A 22,461-nucleotide genomic window follows, 5' to 3' on the forward strand; every position below is an offset into this window, starting at 1 on the left:
AAACCCGAGAATTACTGGTTGGGGACGGGAAGGAGGCACCCAAAGATAAACTGAAAGTGCGCGCGCGTGCTGTGTGCTTTCCGCATAAAACAAGCGCTCCCAACCAATCAGAACGCGAAATTTCTTACTGTTATTTTATAACGTATTGTATAATCCACGTATTGTCCTATATTATAACCACTATATTATGTAAGTTTAAAAAAAAAAAAAAATCATCTTAAATCAGTAAGGCGTATGCCAATATCTGTCCACCTAATTCATATCTTAAAAAACCGTGGGAGACTGGTAATGAACGTTTAAAGAAATGCTTTGGCTAACGTCACAGGTTTTTAGGAATATAAATATTTACGACAATAGCTGGATTTTCTCCAATTTCTGTTTCTAAGATTATAAACCTTCCGCTTTTGCTTTCAATACTATTTTTAACGACACGCAATGTCACATGAAGGATGTCAAAGAATCAGAAGAATTCTTTATTATCCTAGTATCAAACTTGATGAAAAAGGAAAACAAAAAAAAAAAACAAAAGAAACAAAACAAAACAACAAAACAAAACAAAAGGAACCCCCCCCCCCAAACAAACCAACCAACAAATAAATCAACAAAGAAACATTCAAACAAAAACAAAACAGTTGGAAAACAAAACCAATTCTTAGCCATAATTTTGCTTTTTTGACGAGAAGAGACACTTCACGGTCCCTTTTCCCCTCCAGATTCAGTTCAGTCAATTTGGTAATTTTTCCTGTTTTGGAACTCGTCCCTACTCCCCGCGCATCCAAGACTGGCAAAAACCCATTCTCGTTCTCAGATCCTCCTCGGTTGTCGTTGGAAAACCCTACAACCGGAAGCAAGGAATATTACGACCGCGTCCTCAGGGCGCATGCTCGAACTCTTTCCAAGACAAGCTAGTCAAGACAAGCATGGACAAGCCTTTGGCTTTGTGAAATCTACAAATGAGGAATAAAAACATCGATTATCCAATAGATCTAGTAGATATATCGTTCTTCTCAAAAGTTAATCAAATTGCAAGAATTTGTAGGGTTTCCCAGAGCCGAGACAACCGAGGAGGATATGGTAACGAGAATGGGGAAAAACCCTGACTCAACTGACACTGGAGGGACAGAAGGCTAACCAGTATCAGCACCAGTCTCCCACCCAATGTTTCACAGATATGAATATGGCGTACAATGCTTTATCTTGATCTAGCTTATTCCTTATGACTGTGGTGCGCCAGCTGGCTTCTCGCCGCCATCTTGTCCTGCAATAGTGATGTAAGGGTTTTCTGTAAAAAATTCCAAAATTAATAGGAATTCAGAATAATAACCGACTCAAAACTTGCGGAAATTCTGATTCGATATTCCATATAAGGATCACCATAATCCAATCAGAATTCGAGTTTTGGTAATTTCCGATTTTTCGTATTCTCAGAAAGAATAATAAATTTCAACATTCAAATAATGAAACTATTAATGGAATGTAGGGTTTAGCTCGAGCCGTTTTAAATGTAATCCTTTTGATTTGTCTTTCTAATAATTTGATATCGAAGTCTAGCTCAGATATGAAGTACAAAATGAATAATCGCTTACCTGCCCATCTTGTGTCCACTTCACCGCCTCGATTTCGGAAATCCAAGAAAATGCAAATACAGAACAGTGGCTGAAAAATATAGAAAGGTATGAGAAAGGAAGGAAGGAAGGAAGGAAGGAAGGAAGGAAGGAAGGAAGGAAGGAAGGAAGGAAGGAAGGAAGGAAGGAAGGAAGGAAGGAAGGAAGGAAATAAATAAGGAATGAACGAACGAAGGAAAAAAGAAAAAAGGAAGGAACGAAGAAACGAAGCAAAGGAAGGAAGGAAAGGAAGAAGGAAGAGGAAACAAAGGACGAATGTAATTGTTTTTACTCCTGACATAGCTTACCTTGAGGATAAGATTGAGAATAGCCATACTTAGCTTTGATTAAGGAACTTGTTTTAATTGAAGGGCAAAACATTGCACTGATAAAGTTATGTTTTTTATTACAAGATGAATACGATGAAAACGATAAAAAGAACATGTCAAAGCACGTCAAAGCACCATGAACAAAGGATACCCAGCAGCGAATCTAAATGTGGATCCTGAAAAACGGAATGACGTATAAATTCAATTACTGGAAATGAAAATGTAATTGAAGAAATAAAAACAAACTATTTGTTTACACCAAATTGAAAAAAAAAATGTTGGCTGTGTTTTCACTACAAATGTTAACTTGCGTAAAATTCCTGGAGGTGTTTTAATCCGACGCCCACCTTTCAAGAATAACACTGTGATTGGCCCATTTATTTGGTAGGACAACTTAAACCATCTTGCTAGGTAGTTGAACTTTGCCTTATTTCCGGTGTCGTAATTGAAGCTAGTTTAAATTGTCCTAGTGAAAACACAGCCGTTGTTGGGTTGTAAAAGTCAAATCATCAAAGCGAAAGGGCGTTCTGGATAAACAGTTACAGTCAAACCGGCTCATGCGTTCCTATCAAGATTCAAAGATTCATTTAATTATTGGAAGTTTGATTTCCATTTTGTTTTGAAGCTTACATGCATTAGAGTGCTCACACTAAATCCGTGAAACAAATACTAATTTTTAGCACTAAATAGTGATAATTAAACAATATAAAACAAAGGATTCTGTATGAAATAGTACTAATTAGTACTATTTAATGTTCACGGTTTTAGTGCGTGTGTTGCTAATTTAAATTTTAGGCTCGGATTAAAAGTTTATTCAGTTCTTCACAGATTCGTGCAAAGCTAAAATCATTTCAACAATTGTAGCTACCATTTTAAAGTTAGTTTGTTTGATGTGAAATTTTTGTTCAAAATATCCTTTCACAAATGAACATTTTGATGTTTTGAGGAAAAAACCGGGATTGAAATTTAGGAACTGACAATGATAGGAAATGATAGGAACTGTAATAAAGCTAATATTATCAGGAGGGATCCAGGATTTTGTTCAGGGAGGGGTGCTGCGCACAAAGTTAACCCAGGGAGGGGTGTACCTCTTAGAATCAAAGGAAAAAACAGTCTTGGTTGTCTTCGAAGTATGGACACAAAGTCGAACCAGGGGGGGGTGGGGGGGTTGGTAGGTGCGCACCCCCTGCACCCCTCCCCTGGATCCGCCCCTGATATTATACATATTGCCGTTTAGCAGCTCTTGACAATTGATTCAAGTTACTGAACAAAGCATTTTGTCATTTTTCATGCATGTGTCTGTATGTAAACACCAAAGACGGATATCAAATGATATCGACTACCCAGAATACCCCTCGGCTTTGATGAAAAATGAAAATCACTTTTATTTAAGTGTCTAGTCGTTCTAGCGCTTTCGCACTAATTGGGGACACTTTTCGCTCACACGCACTACCACTACATTTAATATTCTATGCACACGACGCTCAACTCACATGTTGATTTTTACGGAGGGAAAATACCGGAGAACTCGGAGAAAACCCTCGTAGCATAGGAGAGAACAACGCATCAAACAAACTCAATTCACATGTGGCGACCGCAGGGCTCGAACCAACGACCCGACCCGTTGGACCCACAGCGGTGAAAGACGACGCGTTCGCCGCGAACGCCACCCATGCTACCCATAACATAATTTAACCTTTTCAGCCCGACAGTGTTTTACAATTTGGAGTATACATATTGAATGTGCGATGTACAGACCGTTTGGTAAATCACCCAATCTAGAGTCGTAATAGATAGCAATAGCAACAATGTCACTGATGATAGTGAAGATCATGGCCAACAGAAACTGAAAGGGAAAATCAAAATATATTGAGATAATGTAATAATTAACAATTATTCGCCGAAGGCGAAGTGAATATCGGGGAATATTTAACGAGACGCGAGTCTTCGAGCGGCGAGGTAAATGTTCTCCGATATTCACTGAGGCTGAGGCAAACAATTGTTTTAGTAAAAATACACAGGTGATTCTTTCAAAAAAATAGAAGATAAAAGACACATTTTTCCCGGTAACAGCAAGAAAGCGGCAACAAAGTAAATTTGAACCTAAATTTCGTCTTTTCTCTGATATTCAAGTCTAAAATTATACTAAGACAATTCTTCCCCTCAGGCTCAGTGATTATGGTGAATATTGACCCTGCTGATTGGAGACTCGTTAGATTGTTTACTTTCTTACTATCAATCACGTGACTTTTTGGAGTTGACTTGGGGGGAAGGGGGGGGGGGTGGGGTGGGGGGACAATCGGTTGACTGAGGGGCAACTAGAAAAGCCGACAGCAGTGACGCAAATCAAGGGGGGTCGAACAGAAAGCATGTGAAGTGCCTTTGTAGACAGCTAAACAGTCCATTTATGACCCAGGAGCACAGATCTAACCAGTTTAGGTAGGGTTAATTTGAGAGGAGGGAGGAAAAACCGGAGGATCGGAAAAACCCTCAAAATCAGAAAGAGTGCCAAGCACCTTAGCTAAGGCCCCGTCCACACGTGTCCGGAAATTTTTGTATCCGTATCCGGAAATTTTCGAAAACGGTCTCTAGAGTGGAAATTTTCGAATACGCTCCGAATACGGATACGTGTCGACGGTCGTATCCGCAAATTTTCGAATACGATGACGTAAACACGATTTTGCGCATGCTCAATAAGAAAACTATCCGTTAAAGGGACTAGGCACTAGCGTGCATCAGGGCGGATCAAGAAATATGTATGGACAGCGAAGACGATTCGAAAACGATTCGAATACGCTGCGTGTGGACGCGAACATTTTCGTATCCGCAAAAAAAAGTTACGGATACAAAAATTTGCGGATACGTGTGGACGGGGCCTAAGACGACTGGGATGGAATACTGCATGGTGTACTCACCATCACGGACGGATCAGTGCGCTGTGAGTCAGCTATTGCCCATAATCCAACAATAAACAAAAGAAAATTGCTAAACACGTAAGAAGTCGGCAGAAATGTATACAAGGTTGCCCTGAATAATAAAAAGGATATAATGTATTCAGGCCCCGTCCACACGTATCCGGAAATTTTTGTATCCGCAATTTTTATTTTACGGATACGGGTTGCGTCCACACGTGTCCTCAAATTTTTGTGACCGTATCCGCAAATTCTACGAAAACGGACACGTGTGGACGGTGAAAACGATTCGAATACGCTGCGTGTGGACGCAAACATTTTCGTATCCGCAAAAAAAAATTTGCGGATACAAAAATTTCCGGATACGTGTGGACGGGGCCTCAGTATAGCTCATACAAAGGACTAAACAATATTTAATAGACTGGATTAAAGAGTTTAGAGGATAAGACTATAGAAATCTTTAGTTCAGTCTGAAATCTCCCTCAATATGATAGTCTTTTTTATTGCAGTTCTTTGATTGGCAGTCGTTGAGATGCTACTGTGAACGGCGTCAAACTTCGCGGGTCGCACTTCAACGATGATGGTAGTAATAAGCTTGAAGCGAGATGAAGTTTTACCCCCATCTCTAGACCATAATCCTTTTCACACTGCTTTTGTTCTTTAATTATGACTATCGTTCCTGTATTCTCTAAGGAATCAAAAATTTTAATATGAAAGAATTTTAAAAACTATTATGGGGGTCGGGGTAAGACGTCATCTCGCTTCAGGCTTATTGCAATCTCAACAAGATCATAAACTACATACCATGTAATGATGAAAAGGTAAATTATACACCGTGAAAAGATGAAAAAACTTACTGACGTTTCGGACGCTAGGTCAGTACTGTTTCATTAGAAACACCGACACAGCTCACACTAGTTTTTAGCTAGTTATATCTTTTTACTTACCATGTAGTCAAAGCAAAGTGAATACAGACGATTATCTACGAGAAAAGAAAACAAGGGTTATGAGTTGTACATCTCTATTGCTGGTTTTCAATCATTCCCAAGAGAATGAAATAACAAAGGACATGGCGGCCATGTTGGATGATATAACGAAAGATACTAATGACGAATCTTTTGTTAAATTCATCCAACATGGCGGCTGTGAAAACCATCAATTCTGTATAGGTTAACGTAATACACGACTTTCATAACTGGCTGCTGCTAATTTGCATAAACATTAAAAATCAACGTTTTTGGAGTGAAAACCCTTTTAAATCATTGATCTTGTTGATTTAGATAAGGCATGTGAGTTTCTACTTAAATTAATAAATGCTTTACAAGAAGTGAGCATTTGAAGTTTTGAAAATGCACCAAAACGATGCCACCAAGGCTTCCAGTGATAAATACATACAAAACTCTCTATTTTCGTTCTTTCATAACTTCTTTGGTATGCAGTCAAATTCTACAAAATTTTCTGGAAATAGTTTTCGTGAAGTATTTTCTCAGATAGCATTAATAGTTTCTGGTAAAAAGGCTTCATTTTCTCTATCTGAAAAAACTGAGTTATGAAAGTCGCCTTTACAAACATTGCCATTTTTACGTTAATGTGCCTCTGATTGTCCCTCTGATTTTAACTCTAGTAGGTTTTGTTAATTTGCTTTGTTGGATTTCAGTTTAATGGCGCTTACTATCAATCACGTGACTTTTTGGAGTTGACTGGGGGGTAAACAAGCGGTTGAGTGATGGGCAACTAGCGGATGTTAAGTCAAAACATGTCAAAATAGGTCCTCAACTATTGTATTTGACTATTTCTACGACATGAAGCCAGAAAAAAAGAGATCAAAACAACCTCCAAGATTCTACAAGCCATTAAAGACGCAGCTATTACCGAAAGTGACGTCTATTGATAGCAATCTATACCTTCTGGCTGGCAATTTAAATAACAATCAACCAATAAGACAAATTGTAAAATAGCTGTCATAAATCTCGCGCAAAATACTACAAAATATCCTAAAATATAAAATATATCTATTAATATATAACCATAAAATCTATTTGGTAAAAACTAATCCTAATATTATATATTCTTTAAAAAACTCATTAATAATTCATGAAGGAAACACAATAGAAATCATGACCATGAAGGAGGTTTTATATCTGATATAGATTCGTCTTCATTTGCATAAACTTTAACTTGGATTTTCTCTATCAAACTTGGTTCATTTCGTAAAGAATTTGGTACAGTATGAGAACATACATCAGGAGTTTTTTTAAGCCGTTTTTAAAATAAACTCGCAGATCAGGTTTTATCGGGTCTAAAACCACTCGGCTGCGCCTCGTGTTTTATACCCGATAAAACACTCCTGCTCGTTTATTAAACAGTACATAAAGTAATGGCAATTATATATAAAAATATATTGGGGAATAAATCTAGCTAATTGCTGCCATTGAATGGAAAGACAAAGGAATGGAAACAAAGAAAGATGAACAAACAAAGAACGAAAAATAAAAATGTTCCTTGAGGCAGGTTGACTAATTTCGACTGTCGTATCAGTCTCATTCATAAAAAAATGAAAAAAAAGAAAGAAAAAAAACCAAACTTTAACTAACGAGTATATTCAGTTTTCTTTACTTAGTTTTCTATTCATTGAGCTTTTACTCCTCTTTCATTTTAGCAAAACATCAGTATTAAGTTCGTAGACAAAGAAATCCGGAGCAGCATTTGAGATACGAAGGTTACTGTATGTTACTGAAAGAATGTTTTCTATTATGTCTGTTTGTTAGAGTTTTTTTTGTTTGTTTTGTTTTGTTTCGTCGATATATTTTTAGTCAAAAGTCTAGTCTGTGTGAAATACATATCATTAAGTCAGGAAAGGGGGGGATAGGACGTCTTAAGTGGACATCAATTACTAAGTTAGCTTGAATCACAAGCGGAGAGAGAAAGAGAGTAAGGGACAGGGAGAGAGGACCAAATGCATCGGCAAAATTCGTCAAGAAGACAATGCGAAAATCAATATTTGTCTAGGAAATTGAGGAACGATGTTTTCCAACGTCTAAAAGAACCTCTGGGCTGATGGATCAGGCACGGTCATCTCACACAATGAATTGAAATTTAGCATGTTAAAAAACGGATGTGGGGATGGATTATAAAACGATGATCGGAACACCCACAGAATAGCTCTCCAATCAAGGCAGGGAACTAACAAACTTTACTCTCACATAATACAGAGTCTAGGAATAGAACAAAATACACATACATCCCTCCAAACGACAAGGATTTTGCTATACTGAAAATCTCACAAACCTCCTCCCTCAAGGGCGGATCCAGGGGGGGGGGGGGGGGGGGGCAAAGGGGGGCTGAAGCCCCCCTCCTCTTCAGCAGAAAAAAACGATCCTTTTTTATATTGTTTTCCGTTGTGTTGTCGGAAGAAACTCAATTAGTCCCCCCCCCTAAAATTTTTGCTGGATACGCCCTTGTCCCTTTGTGCGCTTTACTGCGTAGTCTCAGTTCTCAACTAAGTCATACAGTCAATAAGGTGACAGATAGTTTCCATATCAAATGTACTATTCCTCCCCCCCCCCCCCCCCCCCCAGTTCTTAATTACGTCACACAGATCAGTGATAAATGCAGGGTTTGATACAATTTCAAACTTATTGGCTTCAAGAGTTCAGAAGGTCTACACTTCACGACTTGAAGATGCTCCAGAACATGACACGTTTTGCTATCGTTCTTCTTCTCTCTTGGCATGTCTTCGTGGTTAACGCGAGGCCAGACATAAGCGAGTGCGAGAAACATGAATACTCGAGGTGTTTTGGAGTTTACGCGGACGCGTATCGTTCCGCCGACAAAAACCAACCCTTAATGAACAGCTACTGCAACTCTTACAAGGTAAATTATTAAATTTAATACTTTTTTCGCGTTATTTTTATGTAAGTATGGGGTGTGGGGTTTTTTTTTTGACCTTTTGACTCGAGGGGTATTTTTTGAATTTCATTTTCCTGTTCAAAACCCAACATGCTAAATACAAATTTCGACTGTGAGTTAGCCGTGCCCTGACTTAGATCAGCGCAGAAGTTGTTTCAGGGTTTGACCTGTGAGTTAGCCATGCCCTGACTTAGATCAGCCAAGACGTTGTTTCAGGGTTCGATATGTGAATTAGCCATGCCCTGACTGAGATTAGCCCAGATGGTTGTTTCAGGGTTTGATCTGTGAGTTAGCCGTGCCCTGACCTAGATCAGCCTAGAGGTTGTTTCAGGGTTTGATCTGTGAGTTAGCCGTGCCCTGACTTAGATTAGCCCAGAGGTTGTTTCAGGGGTTGATCTGTCAGTTATAGCCGTGCCTTGCCTTTTATCAGCACCAGAGGTTGTCTCAGGGTTCGGGAAAAAACAAGAAGCTTGGGTGAAAGGCATGGTAATTTTTTAATCCCCCAATTTCCGCAAAACCTTACTGATAATGTTTTCCCATTCTCACGCAGGGTATCGGTGAATGTCTGATGTCCAATCTTGGATGTTATGGGGAATTCATAAACGAGTTACGATTCATTGTCCTTCAACACATGATCATCGACAACAAATTGGGCGTTTGTACCCACCCAGACCTTAGTCGATTGGAACAAGTTTTTCATGGTATCTAAACTAAACTACTTGCTACTTTACGTCAGGGAACACGGTGCTTGGCAAAAATCGTCCAAAAACCGTTCCAAGGCCGCAGTAATTTTTTAAAACGTTTTCATTCATCAGTCACCATAAATTAGAAACAATAAAATTTAAAATATAGATCGGCCTTAATTGTTTTCTTTCCTCTCAAAAAGAAATAATGCCTGAAGGAATTATATGAAGAAACAAAAGGGTTCTCTCTCTCTCTTTCTTTCTTTTTTTTTTAGATAAAGAAGAATATCTCACGAAGATAGCTCATTGGAAAGACCTTGGTTAGTAAGACTTAATTTTAATAAATCTCGACGCGTGCGCATGATAGAGTGCTCACACTAAATCCGTGAAACAAATACTAATTTTTAGCACTAAATAGTGATAATTAAACGATAGAAAACAAAGGATTCTGTATGAAATAGTACTAATTAGTACTATTTAATGTTCACGGTTTTAGTGCGTGCACTCTAATGTGGTTATTTATAAGCAAAGTTAACATGGAGTGAGCGGAATCTGGTTCACAAATAAAACGGCTTTCGCCGTGCTCCGTTCAGTAATAAAGCACACTAGGGAGTGGCGTAAGCACAAAAAAAGTGTAACATCTACTTCAGTATTTTCAATCTCTTCATTTCAGAGGCAGACGACTTTGCACCTTGTGCTGCTAAAATGAACCGCCGCTGTGCAACTGAATTGGCAAAGGAATTCATGAGTAACAAGAAATTATGCAGTGATGTTAGTCACTTCATGGACTGCTACAAGTCTGCTCCTTGTGACGATAAAATATACAAAGATTTCGTTCAAGACTTGAAAATGTGCAAAGAAATCTTTATTCAGAAGTACGCGAAAGATTTGCGAGAACTGAGTTGTCAGTAAAGGCAATGACAAGGCAACGAAAACTTGCAGATGTCAGGATATTGGATAATGACATTACAATGATGCAGATACAATATTTATCCAAACAATGAAAAGTAAATTAATGACTTCAAGAATGTAAATGAATGACTACAATAAAAAATAAATAAATGACTTCTTCACATGCTCCAGAACATGACACGTTTTGTTATCAGGGTTTGTGCTGAGGTAACCACTTGAAATTCAAGGACTATTCAAGGAGTATACAAGGACCCAAAAATTAATTTTCAAGGAGTATGTTCAGCTAACTATGCCAAGGTTTTTTTACATGGTGGTTGCACATGGCCGACTTTCAGATTTTCCAATCTTTCTGACTAGATCTATTTCAGAACCACGCTAGTAATGAGCATTAAGACCTATCAGATCCTTCAAATCCATCACTTGCATGATCTTTATACCTAGTAATAGTTCAACATGGATATCTTTATATAAAGATTTTGAAATCTTTATAAAGGGCCAAAAGAGTACAAGGGCATGTCACGAATAAGGACCCTAGATGCTCATTAATTATCCATGAGTTTTTGAAGTCGTTTAATAAACTCGCAGATTGTCTTTTATCAGGTCTAAGAACACTCAGCTACGCCTCATGGTTTTAAACCTGATAAAACACTCCTGCTCGTTTATCAAACTATACTTCGTTGTTTCTGGTCAATGCGTCACAAAGCATACAAGTAACCAGGGTAAAAGTATTGTCTTTTAATGTATTCCTTTCTCACTAAATTACTAATGTTCTAATATCGTATGACAACAATCTTGCAAGTAGGTGTACCCAAATAAATGTTGAAATTCTAAATTTTAATCTACACCCTAAAAGATACCAAATCGCTGATTTTTACCCCTAAGAGATATGATGAGCATATCCGATATTTTTGCCTTGGAGTACCCCCCTCCAAGGCATAAGCCACTATGAGAAATGTGAATATAAAAAGGGTTTTGTTTTGGGATTTACTTGGACTTGTACTATAACACAGACAAAACCTTACCCTTAATTTTAATTGTACTCCTCTTATCCAATCAGAATCAAGTAATTTTGTAGAGTGTATTATAAGTATAGGTAATAGGACTACATGCATGCTGTCCAATTTGGAAATAATTGGATGAAAAAAATTCAGAGGACTGACAAAATTGGAAGAGGCCGACAGGCTGAGTCCAATTTGGCAGTCAGAGGAATTTTTTTGAATTCAATTACATGTATTTCCAAATTGTACAGACCAGTAGGCCTATTGCAGATTAATTATATATCACCCCAAACTATATTAGACTGGTTGGACAAGTCATAGTTTTCCCTCGAAAGAATGAATCCGAATGGAAACGATCCAAATTAATCTTTAATTTGGACAGGGAAGAGAAATGGAAATAATACAATAGTTGCTTTTATATGGGATCATAGAGTGATGATGATAATTAGCTTATTAGATGCACTTTGATATAGAGCACATGCAAAACAGAGTCAATATCATTTGTAAGAATCCTTTCTTTCAAATGCTCATATTCTTGAATAACTGCACTAAACTCAGGTAAAGCTTAGTGAAGTAATTTAAGTAGCCTTTCCTGACATCCCAGCGAAAATAACAACTTTCAGTTTCAACAAGTTTATAACTTCCTACCTTCTATCAGGCATGTCATAACGTGCTAATCTTTATATCTATCGCAATGTATTCAATTCCGCTAAATATATCTGATTGCTTGTGTCTTCGTGAAAGTCCGTTTCTGAGCAATTGGCAATATAAGCTGCTACTTATAAATGGATAAGTTTTGATATATGAAGTCTTTAAATCTTTTGCTCAAGAATGGGAGAGTTGCTCAACAATCACAAGGCCGCTATCACGAAAAACTAATTAATTATTCCATCTCGGTACAAATTAAGATTCATCAATAACAAGTATTCATACCTTTATGGAGATAGCAGGCATAGTCACTGTTACTCTATCCATTTTGAAGCAGAGAATAAACGCTGAGCACGAACCTTCTTCCAACTTCCACTTTATTTATGAACACACGATCATCAACCCTTCGATCACGGGATGCGTGCACGAAGGTCACGTGACCCTACACCCCACCCCCTCCCCCCAATAAACCAAGGTTAAGTGAAAATGAATCTCAGAAATGGAAAACAACACCTCTATATTAGTAAGAAGGCTATCTTTAAGGCCATGATGTAGAAAATAGGGTAATAGGAGAAAAATAGGAGAAAAATACATAAACCCCGGCCATTTTGGCTGGCATTTTACGGGATTTTAGCTATGCGAGAATGTAAAAAAAGATGGCGGATTCGGGTAGTTTTTTGGGTGATAAAAGGTAAGTTAGCGCACTAAATAACTATAAAAATCCCCTTTTCTCGCAAGAAATATATTCTTAGTAGATGTCTAAAGTAGATTTGTGCTATTAACTCGTCAAAAAGAGAAAAAATATGGTATTTTTTGCAATAGGATGTGAAGACAAGCGAAGTGTTTAGTATGGTTTTTCTGGCTTCATGACCTCTGTAACATTATATGATATTGTGTGACAATGCATCTTTGTTTAACTAGTTACGTTATAGTTAATCACAGGATTGTAATCGTATATATATACACATGTACGCCAGATATATATCAGTTCGCGTACTGATCAATACATGTAGTATAGAGTCAAGATAAAACAAATAAATCGAGACATAACCAACCGAAGACTATCACAACCTCAAAGCATACAATATTTTTCCTCTTCCTGGCGAATTAATAGTAAAATTCTACTTAAAATATCTATTAAAAGTATATTTCTTGCAAGAAAAATGCAGTTTTCAAGAATGAAGTTGAAATATACTTGAAATGTTTCGACAAGAAGTCGTTGTTTTATTTTGAGGTCATGAAGCCGGCAAAACAAGACTAAACACTTCGTAGGTCTTCACATTGTAGCGCAAAAAATACCATATTTTTTCTCTTTTTGTCGAGTAAATAGCACAAATCTACTTTAGATATCTACTAAGAATATATTTCTTGCAAGAAAAGGGGATTTTTATAGTTGTTTAGTGCGCTAACTTACCTTTTATCACCAAAAAAACTACCCGAATCCGCAATTTATTTTTTACATTCTCGCATAGCTAAAATCCTGTAGAATACCAGCCACAATGGCCGATTTGATCACGTAACCTCTTAGTGCAAGTCGTCTATTTCAAGAAAACAAAATTAATTTTCTATTAAAGTACGCACCTTCCTAAACTAAACATTTTTTGATGTTTTTGTATTTACTGGATTTCCATGAAGTCACACGGACATTTGGGCTTCCTGTGTTTACGCGATGTGAGCTCGTCTACCTCCCCCACAGTCTTATTGATCACGTCACACCAAGATGGCGGACGAAGTGAGCGTGAGTCAGAGTGATAAAACTGTCCTTGAAAGCATTTTTAGCCCATTTTTACCGTTAGGAACCGCAGATGATAATGATGAGATCCAAGAATCCTCCCAAGAACGGGATGTTAACAGCGAAAGAGCTAAAGAGTACGAAAGATCTGGAGTGGAGAAGGCGGAATCTGGTGGTCTGGATGAAGCACTAGAGTGCTTTAACCGGGCTATTGAAGTAGCACCATCTCGTGCATCTGGTTATAATAATAGAGCTCAGCTTTGGAGATTAAAAGGTCAGATTTTTCTTACACATCTAACACATCTACGTTTAATGAGAGCAAAGCGTTTAAGATAATATTCATAAGTTTATTAAATTATAGATATTAAGCCAAATACTCTATCTATATCTGTATGACTGGCAGTTTCATGCTGTCCAAACCGACCCACTTGTGACCCATTGAATATTTACAGAAGGGGGTTGGTGGGATGAGAAAATGGGGGCTCTTGAAAGGTTAATGACTCTAAAAAGAGGTCTTAAAATAATATTGATAATTTATATAACCCTTCAAAAGGTTGAAAATAGATTGGGGGGGGGGGGGGGGGGGGGGTGGGAGCCATACAAGCAACACTGGATATCTCAAAAATGACCTCTACATTCTTGACAAGAAGATAAGAAACATCAGTCATTCCAGCTATTCTTGGATCTTGAAATGACCTTTCTCTTATTGCTTATCTCTTAAATGTTTAAAGTTGATTTTTTTGTTAAGTCGATTTTTTTTGTTGTTGTTGTTTATTTTTCATTCCTTTTTTAACAAATTATAGGTGATATTAAAAATGCAATGAATGATCTGAACAAGGCAATTGAACTTGACGACCATGGTTCAGCAGCAGCTCAAGCCCACACTCAACGAGGGTTGATCCACAAATTACAAGGTGATGACGAACAAGCTCTTCTCGATTTTCAGGCAGGAGCAAAGCTTGGCAATAAGTTTGCAAAATCAATGGCAATACAATGCAACCCTTATGCTGCAATGTGTAACAAGATGCTTGCAGAGGCAATTGGAAAACTCCAGGAGTATAATCCTGAATAGTTCGGACAATCCAACTAAGCATGAAATCAAGATGAAGAGACACTAAACAATCATATTTAAAAGGGACTACAAAATGTGCCCAAGGCAGTATTGAAGTGACATGTATTTTATTTGGGTTAGTAGGGGGCTCTGAATTAAATTACCCTATTATCCAGTCTTCTATCTAGCCACTATTAGTGCAATCTCATACCTAGAATTCTCAAGTGCTTTCCTGCTTTCCTGCGCCTTCTTCAGCAACAGCCCACTTACAAAAAATCTAAGGACCCTTGGTTTGAGATCACTATTAGTGTTGTGACGCAAGAAACAAATTTTAAAAAATATTTATTTATACAGGGTAGCCCACTCAGCTCAAAAGGTATAGTTTCTACCATAATAAAAATAAATAAATGAATAAATAAATAGGATTTAGCAGTGGCATTTCCAGTGTCTCTTCATCCACTGTAATTCCAATTGGAATTTAGAAGTTGATCGGATGTTTGAGGGAGGAAAGCCAGAGAACCTGAAAAACCCTCGAACCACAGGAGAGAACCAACGAACAACTCAACTCACAACACCCAGCTCGTCGGGACTCGAACCCAGGTCATATTGGTGAGAGGCGAGTGCTCTCACCGCTATGCCACCCATGCTTTCCCATAATAATAAAACCTTTGCATGACGACATTTAGAAACTACCTATTCCCAAAACTAACAGCAAGAACAAAGTTGATACCAGTCATCTTGGTGAGGTGAGAGCACTCTCACTGCTATGCCAATGTACCTGTGCTTCTCAAATAATATGTACTGTATGATTCAATGGCTAGCTGGAGTTATGGGATTTAGAGGAGGCAAACACTTAGAAAATTTATAAACGGGGTTCTTGCTGAGGTAACCACTTAAAATTCAAGGACTATTCAAGGAGTATACAAGGACCCAAAGATGAATTTTCAAGGAGTATGTTCAGCTAACTTTGCCAAGCTTTTACATGGTGGTTGCACACGGCCAACTTTCAGATTTTCCAATCTTTCTGACTAGATCTATTTCAGAACCATGCAAGCAATGATCAAAGCAAAAATTTTCAAGGAGTTTCACTAAAATCATGAAATTCAAGAGCTTTTCAAGTGCCCTTGAAAACGTGAATTAAATTCAAGAAGTTTTCAAGGAGTTTAAGGAGTAGCACAAACCCTGTATAGAAAAAAGCATAGAGTGGCAGGTTTACATTTTCAAAGATTATTATTTTGAAGTTTTGGTGTTTCACATATTGCTCCAACTAGAGTGCAAACAATATAACTGTAAAACTTTAGTAATACTAAATAGCACGATTTCATACAAATTCCATTGTTTTCTTTGTACTATTTAGTAATTAGTGTTTCAAGGATTAATCGTTTGCACTCTACCAGCGAATCCCTACCAGCAAATTCAATCACTTTTTAGATATGTGCTTCTCATTGAAAAGCATTGAAAAGTTATAAAAAGACACCCTGACAGCTGAGTCTATAAATTTCCTTCGGCGTCCCATATTGCCTTGATTAAAACAATAGAATTCAAGATGGCCACTAGCCTCCGTTGCAGACGTCTTGTGGTGTTTGGTTCGGATCCCCTGCAACAAAGGCTAGATGGCCACCTTTTCAGTAAAAAGGTCAATTCTGGGAATTCCCACTCTCAAAAGGCAAAACAACAAAATAAATGAGTTATAGAAAGGCCAGAGACCAACTGAAATCTTTTTATTATAACCTTGCTTTATAAATTTAATAACATGGCATGTCGTTTATTAGAGTCAGACGTATTTGGCAATCAAATAGCTAAAGGTTATAGTTCAGCATGAGGTAGTTTAGCAGATCGTGTGCCACGCACAGGGCATGTCCTTGATCGAAGTGTCATAGAATGATGGGAATTAGGAACAAGTTTCTTGGTTTTTCTTCTTCCTTTTGGTGATGTTGGCTGGGAAGGTGCTGGCGAGATAAATGATATGGGACTGTCTGAAGGAGACTGGCATGGGGTGTATCTTCCTGTCTGACTTCTGGGCCTAGAAAAAAAACACAAGAAAAAGAGATAGACCTTTTTAGCTTATGTTTGCTTATTTTAGACCACAAGTTATTCCCTTGAAATTAAGATTCTTTGTTTGAGTTGCATCCATATTCATGTGTCTTCTCATTCCAATTTTTTACGACAAAGAAATATACTAGAATTTGAACTAATTTTGAATTTATTACTATTTTGCATAATTTAAACAAAATTTTTGGGGAATGACATGGTCTGTAATGAGAAAGCAATGCTTTTAAGCTAAAGGATCTATCCATTAGTACAAAATTACCATAACAGGTGTAGTTTGACTACTACCTAGCTTTCCATACCTTTCCATACTATAGACCTCTGCTCTATAGAGGAAAGTCAGAGGTTTGAAGCATTCTTATCTCCTTACTCCAGACATTGCAAAAGCCATTTTGGCAAGTTAAAGATGCTTGCAATATTATACAAGACTCAAAAAAGCTAGTTTGCTGTAAGCCAGGTCTGTGTAGAGTCGCATTGAAATGGGTAAGATGGGTCTGGGAGAGAAGAGGAGACAGGAAAGAACGAGGATATCAGTCCCTCCCCTAGTTTTTGCAGCATCTCATTTCCCTCATATCAAGTCCCTTCCCCATGGTAACACTCCTTTGGCCACAAGGCAAGCAAACAAAGACTTGTTAACCCTTTCATGGTTAGGTATTTACCTTAGCGATCTTCGACCAGTAGATACATTAGGAGTACTCTTATTAGCAGATGTTTTTCCTAAAGCAGACACATCTAAAGAGTGTCTCTTTATCATGGACCGTGTTAGTGGAGGAGAAAAGAGAAAATTTGTCGATGGTGTTGAGACATCGTCTGCTTGCTTTTCACCTGACTTTGCAACAACATCTGCAGTCTGCGGTGTTCTGAAAACAGACGGAGGTGAAAAGGCGAAGGAATCCCTTTCTTCATCATCTGCATGACCTTTGACCTCCTTTGCATCTTTTGAATGAGATGGTAAACCAAGGGGAGAGGTGTAAGGTGATTTTGGTGGGGTCATTGTGAGGCTTGCATCAGTGCTTTCGGGTAACTTGGTTGTTTTTGGTGTTAGATGAGGAGAGATTTTTGGTGACGGTTCAGGAGATGGCTGTTTTGGAGACCCAGATTGTTTTGGTGGAGATACTTGTGCATGGGAATAGTCTTCTGGTGCAGATTCTGTGTTTTCTGACAGACTGGATCCTTGCAGCACAGACCTTTGCAGTGATTGCTGCTGCAAAATAACAGAGGGAGAAAAGGAGTCATAAAGTGTGGTATAAAGACTTATCTAAATGTAAGACTATATTGCCTTTCCATGCAATTATTCACCTGAAACCAATCATGAAATAAGTGAGCAGACAAAAAGAAACAATTCATGAATAGAGGCTTGTAAGAAAGGGAGGGAGAATCTAAGGAGTGGAATACAGACACCAAATCAGTTAAATATTTTTAGGTAATTACAACCACTGACCCTAGTAGGCTCTATTGGCGATTTCCATCATGTCGAACTGAACAGTTCGAGCAGCCAGTTCTCAAATGGTACTCGTCAGTTCTTATTACATTTTAGAACTTGGTTAACCAGTTCTATAGAACTGACATGTACCATTTGAGAATTGGCCATTTGGACTGGTCAATTTGAATTCATGGAAAGCGCCCTAAGACTTACGCATACAAATATTCAAAACAAAGGATTAAATAATTTTAAAAAATGTCACTCACCTCGTTGGATGTTGTTCGAGGTGAAGACCTACAATTTCCAAAGAAAGGAGGAGGAATGTTAGGATGATTTTCAAAATCTGAAAATTGCATCCTAGTTATGTGTGATATTAGTGGAAAGAAGAAAGGAAAGACGGCGGAAATTGAAAGGATATATTATTGGCAAAATGAAGGAGGTAGAGAGAATGGAATAAAAAAAGGCAGAGAGGAGAGGGAAAGGGATGTATGCAAAGAGGGATGAAAAGAAGAAAGACAGAAAAAGGTACCATAAAAAGGAAATGGACAGAAGAGAGGCACAGAAGGGAATTAAAACAAAATAAACAGGGGCGGCGGAATCAGGGGGCACATGCCCCCCTACAAAATATTGGTTCTCAGTCATAGCTTTACAGCGCATGTGTCTACAATCAAACAAAACAGCGGTCATTATCACATAGCATTAATTCAGCTTCCACCACCCCTGATAAAGGTATGGTAAAATAGAGAAGTGGCAGTAAGCCAGATGCAAGCACAAAAGGTTACATGAGAATGGACATAGAAAGAAGAGAGAAAAGCAGAATAAAGAAATTGTTCAAAACTTGCCTCATTACTGGTCCCTCACTATCAGTTTCTGATAATCCAGCCATTTGCAATGCTTCCCGTTCTTGTACAGTTGAACCTATTTTTTCAGACTTTTCTTGATTCTTTCTTATCAAAACCTCTTCTTCACTGTCCTCAGCTATGAGATAGAATGACAATACTCTGGCTCTGTTTATCTTGGCTACAAACATCTTTTGTTCATTGTGCTTTATATGCATGGGTACATCGAAATTAGTAAATTTCTGATGCTTCAAGATTTTGGGTTTAATAACTTTTGCGTAGCAACCTCCCAAACATCTCAAAAATTATAAAGAAATGAATGGTTACTAGGGATGCCTTAAAAAGCCTACATTATTTGTTTTTTTATTACCGCCAGTCAAAAACATAATGGTAAAGACTGGAATATGTGGACCACATGGCACTAATGAAATACATGAAGATATAGAAATATAGATAAGTTATAGTGCTTGGGAACGAGGTTATTCCGGGTGAAAGCCCTTGGAATTAAATTCGGAAAAATTAATTTCCGAACTCGCTGGGAATCGAACCCACGACCTTCGGAATTGTACTACTGATGCTCTACCAGCTGAGCTAGAGTTTGGAACTTAATTTTTCCGAATTTAATTCCAAGGGCTTTCGCCCGGAATAACCTCGTTCCCAAGCACTATAACTTATCTATATTTCTATATCTTATGGTAAAGACTGATTAGTATTGATTGATGGCAGCAAAAAAACCTAATTTCAGCCTGCAGCTTGAAGCTACAGAGTTCACAAGTTTATGAAAATAGCAGGAAAGTTACCTATGATGTTATCACTTTCATCCAGTTCATAACTGCTGTAATCTTCCTCTTCATGTACCATTTCTTCGTCTTCGACGTCACTGTTACCCCTCAGGTCAACTACAGCTGCTGTTATCTGAACTTCTGGTTCTCCTTCCTCTTCTTCTTCTGATTTTGACAGTTCTAAATGAAATTAGACTTGTTTTAAATTTACATGAGATTTACACACTTGTGACTTCATTCAACGACTTCAACCTAGACATTGACATATTTATATGTGAGTACTTAGAGTTTGTGAAATTTTTCTCCCTTGATTCAAGGGTCTTTCTTTGGGTTTTCTAGTTTTCAACATAATAGACCCCTTGCACTGAGTCACGAGAGGAATTGTTCTGGGGGACAAAACAATGGATGTTTTTGTATAAGAAAAGATATGGCCTATTGTTTTGTCCTCCAGAACAATTCCTTTAGGAAATCAATACAAGAGCTCTATATGAGCTTCTTACTGTATTTTAGTTATTGAATCCATTCCAGTAAAGTCTCTTGGTTATAAAATAACAAACCCTTTTTGACTTATTGGAATATCAACTGTTAATGTCCTTGAATGAGAAATGGTCACTCAAAATATCACATATGCACTCATAGCTTTGCTACTTGGCCAATAGTTCTTTTTTCAAACTATTTCCCATCCTTGGACATTATCATACAATATGCCAGGGTTTTTTTACACTAAATATTTAAAGCTTAAAGGTTTACTGCTGGATGAGTTAGGTGGTATATTGACCACAATGAGACCATACTAAAATAATGTATAGAACTGGGCTAAAAAAGTGAACTTAATTAAAGTTTACGTTTACTTAGGCTTACCAAGCCTTAAAGATGCATCAGCATCCTGCTCTAATGGAGAAACAACTGCCTCCTTAAAACCAACACTCTTGACAGATGTTGTTGTTTCCATAGCAACATCTTGCGGTTCTGCAGGCATCTCCTTAAAAGTGACCGCACTTGCTTTGGAGCTGGAGTATGAATGAATGAATGAGAAAAATGAAATTATGTAGCAAAAGGAATGGGCACCTAGCAGTGAAGGTAATGGGCTGCAAAGGTGTAATAATATATATCAGGTAAAAACAATTATGTAAATGAGTTTGATGAAATATTTAAATCAAGGGAAGAACTGATGGACAGCTAGATAGAGATCGACGGATGGCTGGCTGGCTGGATGGATGGATGGATTGATGGATGGATGGCTGGATGGATGGATGGATGGCTGGATGGATGGATGGATGGATGGATGGATGAAAGGATGGATGGAACAGAAAGGGATGGATGGATGGATGGATGGACGGACGGACGGGTGAATAGATACCTCGTTGGTGATGGTGAAACATCTTCAGTTGCAAACCTAAACAACAACAAAAATTCACAAACATTAACTGACTATATCAGCTTACTGGCTATAACATTTACAAAGTAAGTACACATTTAAAGTACTATTAAGCTACTACCTGATACGTCTGCTTGGTGTTTCATGAGGATAATCCACAGAGTCTTTGCTTTGACTTTCAAAATCTGACATCAAAGGGAGTGAATTTTGTTTATATTTCAATATACAAACTGTAAATCAGTAGTTCAGTTTTGAATTCTTGGTTGCAGCTCAGGTTCGGCCTTGATATTGCGTAGAATATTCTTGTGTTTCAATGAAACTGTGCAATCTTTACTTTATTGTAAGGTTGTTATTTGTGAACATTTTATTGTCAGAGCCTGAACGTAATTAAGGCAAAGTTAAAATCAAGTCCAACCGGCCAGCGTTTTTGCCTAGCAACAGTGTGGGGGAGCTTGTTGTGGTTCAGGGGTATTGGCAGGGTTTGCATTGTGGCAGCTTTGTCGTTGTATTGTGGTTTGGCCAAGCGCTCATGGAAAGATATCTCCCTCCAACCCACCTCTCAGAAGTGTAAGACCGCGGTAGGTGTGATGGGTGCCAGGTGGGCGGTTGACTGTGGCCTGGTTGCCATGATTACCTCTGCTAATGGGTTGGTTAGGCGCGACCATCCCTCGCAACCTGGCACAACCCAAACTTATTACTACGATGAGTTTTAAATGCTGAAATGAGTGTTTTACGACTTGGAAAAGTGTTTATTAGCTGTTACTAAAAATGAGTATATAATATACCTAATGTATATCCTTGCTTCACTTGAGGTTTATCAGAAGAGTCACGCCTCAGTGGGGAAGATGATGGTGATGTACGAGGTGAGGAGCGACGAACAACACGTCTAACCTGTATTACAAAGGTGAAAAATCATCATACAAAGAAATATTCTTATAATATATTGATTCATAAAAATATCTATCCAGGCACATGGATGTAACTTTTATTTTTCATGGGAGAACAACTAAATATTTTTTTAAATGATTAAATTAATTAATCAAACTGTAAATTTATTAATGTATGGTTTAATCATGAAAAGATGTGTAGCTTTTCTAAGATGTGTACAACTTGTTCAACTCAAAACACACAATCGTATAAAATAATTGTGATTTTTGTCATCAATCAAGCACTATAAGCCAAACATGCATAGTTTCGAGATGACAAAACTCT

The 22,461-nt window shown here is 37.9% G+C and overlaps 4 protein-coding genes across 5 annotated transcripts in view; 2 read left to right on the forward strand and 2 right to left on the reverse strand.

Annotated features, from left to right (window-relative positions):
- Positions 1-120: 120 nt before the first annotated feature.
- On the reverse strand, positions 121-12,418 carry LOC148911352 (type-1 angiotensin II receptor-associated protein-like). 2 transcript variants are annotated; one of them, XM_089029346.1, is made up of 9 exons: positions 12,281-12,418; positions 5,793-5,827; positions 4,849-4,960; positions 3,692-3,779; positions 2,085-2,109; positions 1,913-1,940; positions 1,587-1,656; positions 1,187-1,282; positions 121-947 (listed from the first exon to the last, which is right to left on the reverse strand). In XM_089029346.1, the coding sequence occupies exons 1-8, from the start codon at positions 12,320-12,322 to the stop codon at positions 1,215-1,217; spliced, it is 468 nt and encodes a 155-aa protein (XP_088885472.1). In that variant the 5' UTR covers positions 12,323-12,418; the 3' UTR covers positions 121-947; positions 1,187-1,214. The 2 variants fall into 2 exon arrangements, with proteins under 2 accessions (XP_088885472.1, XP_088885471.1); XM_089029345.1 differs by having other exon boundaries at positions 121-1,282.
- On the forward strand, positions 9,334-10,514 carry LOC116299663 (uncharacterized). The gene is made up of 3 exons (XM_031708367.2): positions 9,334-9,455; positions 9,713-9,757; positions 10,111-10,514. Exons 1-3 carry the CDS (start codon positions 9,386-9,388, stop codon positions 10,347-10,349), a joined length of 354 nt encoding a protein of 117 aa, XP_031564227.2. The 5' UTR covers positions 9,334-9,385; the 3' UTR covers positions 10,350-10,514.
- A 1,261-nt stretch (positions 12,419-13,679) lies between the features above and the next one.
- On the forward strand, positions 13,680-15,216 carry LOC116299662 (tetratricopeptide repeat protein 36 homolog). Its single transcript, XM_031708366.2, has 2 exons — positions 13,680-14,001; positions 14,531-15,216. Exons 1-2 carry the CDS (start codon positions 13,716-13,718, stop codon positions 14,797-14,799), a joined length of 555 nt encoding a protein of 184 aa, XP_031564226.1. The 5' UTR covers positions 13,680-13,715; the 3' UTR covers positions 14,800-15,216.
- Positions 15,217-16,462: 1,246 nt separating this feature from the next.
- Positions 16,463-22,461, reverse strand: part of LOC116299661 (protein ELYS) — a 44,979-nt gene continuing 38,980 nt past the window's right edge. The window contains exons 38-46 of the mRNA XM_031708365.2: positions 22,035-22,140; positions 21,371-21,434; positions 21,232-21,267; positions 20,733-20,881; positions 19,890-20,051; positions 19,093-19,228; positions 18,517-18,544; positions 17,487-18,031; positions 16,463-16,801 (exon numbers count right to left, since the gene is read on the reverse strand). Coding sequence (XP_031564225.2) covers positions 16,585-16,801; positions 17,487-18,031; positions 18,517-18,544; positions 19,093-19,228; positions 19,890-20,051; positions 20,733-20,881; positions 21,232-21,267; positions 21,371-21,434; positions 22,035-22,140 — 1,443 coding nt within the window. The 3' untranslated portion in view covers positions 16,463-16,584. The remainder of the gene's footprint in view (positions 16,802-17,486; positions 18,032-18,516; positions 18,545-19,092; positions 19,229-19,889; positions 20,052-20,732; positions 20,882-21,231; positions 21,268-21,370; positions 21,435-22,034; positions 22,141-22,461) is intronic.

The sequence above is a fragment of the Actinia tenebrosa genome, unplaced genomic scaffold (genome assembly GCF_029948245.1).
Source record: "Actinia tenebrosa isolate PJP-AT-01 unplaced genomic scaffold, QUT_ActTen_1.0 PGA_scaffold14__42_contigs__length_11649687, whole genome shotgun sequence".
Classification (NCBI taxonomy): Eukaryota; Metazoa; Cnidaria; class Anthozoa; order Actiniaria; family Actiniidae; genus Actinia; species Actinia tenebrosa.